The sequence below is a fragment of the Cyprinodon variegatus genome, unplaced genomic scaffold (assembly GCF_000732505.1).
Source record: "Cyprinodon variegatus isolate N-32 unplaced genomic scaffold, C_variegatus-1.0 Scaffold72, whole genome shotgun sequence".
In the NCBI taxonomy this organism is placed as follows: Eukaryota; Metazoa; Chordata; class Actinopteri; order Cyprinodontiformes; family Cyprinodontidae; genus Cyprinodon; species Cyprinodon variegatus.
Genome location: NW_015150525.1, coordinates 1,605,005 through 1,610,153, shown reverse-complemented (window position 1 = coordinate 1,610,153; position 5,149 = coordinate 1,605,005). Strand labels below are relative to the sequence as shown.

Genomic DNA, 5,149 nt, shown 5'->3' with positions numbered 1-5,149 from the left:
ACCTACTAGCACTAAGTTGCTAACTGGTTAGCAAGATGCTTCCAACATACTGGCCACAGTCAAAAAGCTTGCAAGCCTTCCGCCAAAATCATCCCGCCTTCTTGATAAACCAAGATGGCCAATCACATTCACTTTATTCACTTGTGTAAAGTCGTGCACCATTCGGGAGAATTTGGAAATTCCGCTTCCCAACGACTTTCAAAAGTTATGAGTGTAGAAACTTTCACACACATTCTTTATTAAAGGCTTTGATTAAAGTTTTGACCAAAAGAGATCATTCTAAATCTGAGCTTTATTAAAACATATGAAGGTCTCATTGTTTTATATGGACATAGGAGTAGTTTGGGCAGCACAGGGAGAGGGCGAGCCGCATTAGAGGAGAAAAGACGTAAGAAGAGGGTGGAGAACAGGAGACAACTGTGTAGATATATGTTGGTTGAATGTAGGAGAAAGTAGGTTAGGAGCAGGAGTGTGAGAACATCTGGGACATATTGAGGGGTGGGAGCACCAGATGGAGTAGAGGCTGTAACTGCTCCCCTCTTTAGTCTCACATTTGTTGTTTTTTTTATGTCCGTCTGCTCTTAATCACTCTTGATAAAATGACGCTGCAGGACTTTCCAGCAGTCACACAGAGCCTCAAAATAAGAGCTACAGTGCCCTGCAGAAATATCAGCTTCAGTTGAATTTTTACACATTGTTGTTGCGTTAGGATTGCATGCAGACAACACAAAGTAGGAGATTACTGTAAACAAAACAAAACCTAATTCGATTTTAAGAAGGGTAGTGGTAAGTGTGTAGATATAGTCACCTCCCTTTGGTGTGATTACTCTGAATAAAATCCCTCAAAAGTTACCTTTTTAAAAATATAGTCAACTAAAATGAAGGTATATTACACTGGAAAAAATCTAAATCTAGCTAAGTCATTTTTATGAAAATGAGTGTATTTGTTGTTGGATTGAGGAGGTAAAAGAGACATTTTGCCAATGGAACAAGACAATTTGCACTTTAAATAAGAAAACTCAATTGCATTGTCTTATTTCAAGTGCATATTATCTAATTATGTTATTTTAAGAGTAAAAATACTCATTATATTGTAAACCACCTCATTTACCTACTCAAATTAAGGTTAAATTCACTTAATCTAAGAAATGTTTACCTATTTCTATATCGTTTTTTTTTTCCAGTGTCTAGGAGTTGGTTGCAGTATTACAGTATATGCACTACTGGCAGAATTCTGACCTCATACATTTATCTCTAAAAAAAAAACAGAATATCATTAATTTAATTTGTCATAGATTTACGATAGATATAATGGAGCCTTTTTATAATTTGATGACAATGTCTTACAGATAATAAAAACATGTAAATATCACTTAACAAACACCAGCACAGCATGCCTGAACCTCTGTGATCTCTAAGTTTGGGTCAGCAGGCTATAAAATATGTGATGACTGCTGACTGGACAGGTATCTAAGAAACAATCAGTGAAACATTTTTTACTAACAATGATTTCTAAAGAAGGTTGCTCACAGATGCTGTATCTAAACCTTACTGAAAGTTAAGTGGAAGGAAAAAGTGTAATGTTTGTACTTCAATTCAATTCAGTTTATTTCTATAGCATTAATTCACAACACGTCATCTTAAGGCACTTTACAGTTCACCAGATAATCCAGTCAGATTGATTCAAAGTTTCTATCTAAGGAAAACCAGTTGATTGCATCGACTCATCGACTCAAAGGCAATGCCTCACACTAAGCATGCTTGTAGCGACAGTGGAGAGGAAAACCTCCCTTTTAACAGGAAGAAACCTCCAGCAGAACCAGGCTCAGAGTGAGCGGCCATCTGCTGAGGCCGACTGGGGTTCAAAGAGACAGAAGCAGAGATACAAAAGGCGACTGTAAAAGGCGGCCCCGTTTTCATTTAGACATAAGTGACCCAAATCTGGAGGAAGAGATGATGAGGCACAGAATCCACAGTGCTTGGAGTCAAATGTGAATTTTCCACAGTGGTGATTTTAGATGCTGTGTCATCTGTTGATGCCAGTCCACTGTGTTTTCAGCCAAAAGTCTACCAGACTTGGACCACTTCTGGCTTCCTTCGACTGTCAACCTTTACGAAGATGCTAATTTCATTTTCCAGCAGGATCTGCTACTGGCCCACACTGCTATACAGTAGCATGCATTCAATATGGCCATCCTTTTACTGAATTACAGGGTCTGACCAGAAGATAACACTTCTCTTTAGATCCTAATTTCCACAAATAATGACAAAAATTATATTTTACATGTTTAAAAAGGAATTGTAGGGGACTTTCAAAGGACCAGCCAAGGGCCCATCAAGGAAAGTGGGGAAATTTTGAATGTCTACTACTGTAGGTACCAGAAGCTTTCTCATTAAACATGGAGTTACTGTGCTTTATGGATGAGCAAATTTGGCTGACCTGAACCCAGGAGATAGTCTATAGAGAATTGTCAAAAGGAAACATAGAGACACATAGCAAAGAGTTCAACAGATAGAGAACGGTCTGTACAGCATCTCCCCAGATGGAGCCAAAGTTTGAACTAATACAAAGAATGTATCCCTTTTATTCACTCTCCTCTCAGCCTTCATGTTCCTGACCACACACTCCAAAGCAAACACCTACTTCCTTGGTCAAACAGAGCTGTCTGTTCCAAGGATCGCCCGGTTTACAAGTTTACAACCCTCAGTGGATCAGCATCTAGAGGACATCTGGTCTGCTCCTTTATCTACGTAGCAGATAACATCCTTACGTTAAATATCAAAGCCCTTAGTGAATACCATATAGAGGATGCCTGTTCTTAGAACGATTTAAAAAATATAAAATATCTTGACCACATTTTCCCCCACAGTTAGCATAATTGATGTATTTGTTTGTTGTTTTGTTTGTACTTTGCTCTCTCTATTTTATATAGTTGCAACATTTATCATTTTGTAAGGTTTCATTGAATTTTTGATTTCTCTAACTTTCATTACCCTTAATTCATTATCATCAAATTGCAATAATAAAGGCCTAATATATTTGGGGGGAGTGAATATATATGAGATGGAGGGTCAGCAGTGCGCTTGTGCTCTGAGAAGGCTGCAAGTACCCGGTTCGATTCCCACAGCCTGTCCTCTGGGTCTCGGAGCAAGACCCTTAACATCCAGCGTGCCATTGTGCGGCGCCCTCCCCGGGCAGCCACTGCTCCCCAAGGGGATCATTTAAATGTAGAAGTGAATTTCTGCAGTGTGAGATCAATACAGTTCAATTACTACTATTTCATTTCATGGGTAATTAATCTATATATGTGTTTCAGTTTCTTAAATCAAATAAGACATTTTTTAAACAATAATCTGTTTGTTTTTCATGTACCTGTATGTAATGAATTCAGGACAGATCACCAGTCCATCAGAAAGACACAACCTCAAAGCTCTTGTTTTTTAATCTAATCTAGTAAAAAACTGTAAGACTTTATTCTAAGGAGCAGAGATGGGAAGTAACGAGGTACAAATACTTCGTTACTGTACTCAAGTAGATTTTTCTGATATTTTTACTTTACTTTACTACTTATTTTTATGGCGACTTTTTACTTCTACTCCTTACATTTTTACACAAATATCTGTACTTTCTACTCCTTACATTTTAAAAAATTGGCTCGTTACTTTAGTTTTAAATAATTTCAATGGAGTTACCGTTATTATTTTTCACGTCATCAATACCAAATTCAATCTAATTGGATGGGAATCTACGTTGCATTTGACGCACCACTACAAGATGAATCGACAGATTCAGCGGTATTCATTTGCGGCAAATCATTGCAGCTTGGTGGCGGTGGCGTTAGCATAGTAGAATGGACGACGAGATGATTGAAAATGAACACAACGGAGATCTAGTCCTATTGGCAGACATCCATTTAAAATGTAGGCAACGGCATGAAAAAAGTGGTTTCTACTTTTACTTTTATACTTTAAGTAAATTTACAAGCCTGTACTTTGTTACTTTTACTTGAGTAAAGAAGTTTAATCAGTACTTCCACTTTTACCAGAGTATTTTTTAACACAAGTATCTGTACTTTTACTCAAGTACGGAAAGTGAGTACTTTTGCCATCTCTGCTAAGGAGACAGACAGTCTCAGCAGAGAAAACAGAAAATGTAACCCCACTGCCTAATAACCTAAAAGCTACCGCAGTTGTTACTAACTGTAGCAGACAGTGTGGGCTGGTAGGAGATCTGTAGTGAGTAAAAAAACATTGTGTTGAGTAGTTTCCATTGCCGCTGTTTTTTACCTCTGCACCTGTGAGACCTCTAATGGTAAATGCAGACTCTGTGACGGAAGGATCAGACTGAAGAAGGTATTTTGTACAGACAAATTGCATAATGTGTCTGAGTCACTCCATCTTAGGAAGTCACATTAGCAAAAAGAAACGCTGCAGAGTAAAACTGATGCTCTGTGGAATATCAACCATACGCTGACAGATCACAGGCTGTCGCCTTGGGGGATAATAACTCTCAAAATATAAATATTCATCTCAATAATGCCGTCTGTTCTCCACAGAGTTCAACGTGACCAGTTTCTGCAGAGAGGTGGGGCCTCTGTCCTACTCCAGAATGAAAATCCTACGGCTGGATGGAAATGAAATGACATACCACCAGCTGCCCCCTGACTGGGTTTACTGTCTCCGAGTGCTTCTGAGAATATTCATCTGACTCTAAGAAATAGTAAAACAGATGTATAGCATTTCCTGCTCCAAACTGGTGCTACAAGAAAAAAACATGACAAAACACCTCAGCTTTTGATTGTCCAGTTCATTGTTTGTGGTCTTTGCATTAAAGCTTGAAATCAATGAAGAGCTGTGATTTACATTGTTTTCACTACTTGGAAGAATACAAACAAACCGTTTTAAAATTTGAAAAGTAACATTTAGCCCAATATTGTTTTAGAATCAAGCAAAAACTAGTGCTCATAACATCGCTCATATTACTTAGATCCCATTTCTTTTCAAGGTGTGCTACTGCAGGGTTAGACATCTGTAATGTGTTACTGGATAATAGGATTGGCAAACTTTCTATTCTGAAATTACTGACTCATGTGTTCTGACTGCAAGGGTGTTTCAATAGCACGCGCTTACATATGGAGCCCAGAGAGAC

At 38.2% G+C, this 5,149-nt stretch overlaps 1 protein-coding gene across 1 annotated transcript in view; it reads left to right on the top strand.

Annotated features, from left to right (window-relative positions):
• The window catches only part of LOC107083315 (podocan-like protein 1), an 18,741-nt gene extending 13,867 nt beyond the window's left edge, over positions 1 to 4,874 (top strand). The window contains exon 5 of the mRNA XM_015372439.1: positions 4,541 to 4,874. Within this exon, the coding sequence (XP_015227925.1) occupies positions 4,541 to 4,708 (168 nt within the window). The 3' untranslated portion in view covers positions 4,709 to 4,874. The remainder of the gene's footprint in view (positions 1 to 4,540) is intronic.
• The last annotated feature ends 275 nt before the right edge of the window (positions 4,875 to 5,149 follow it).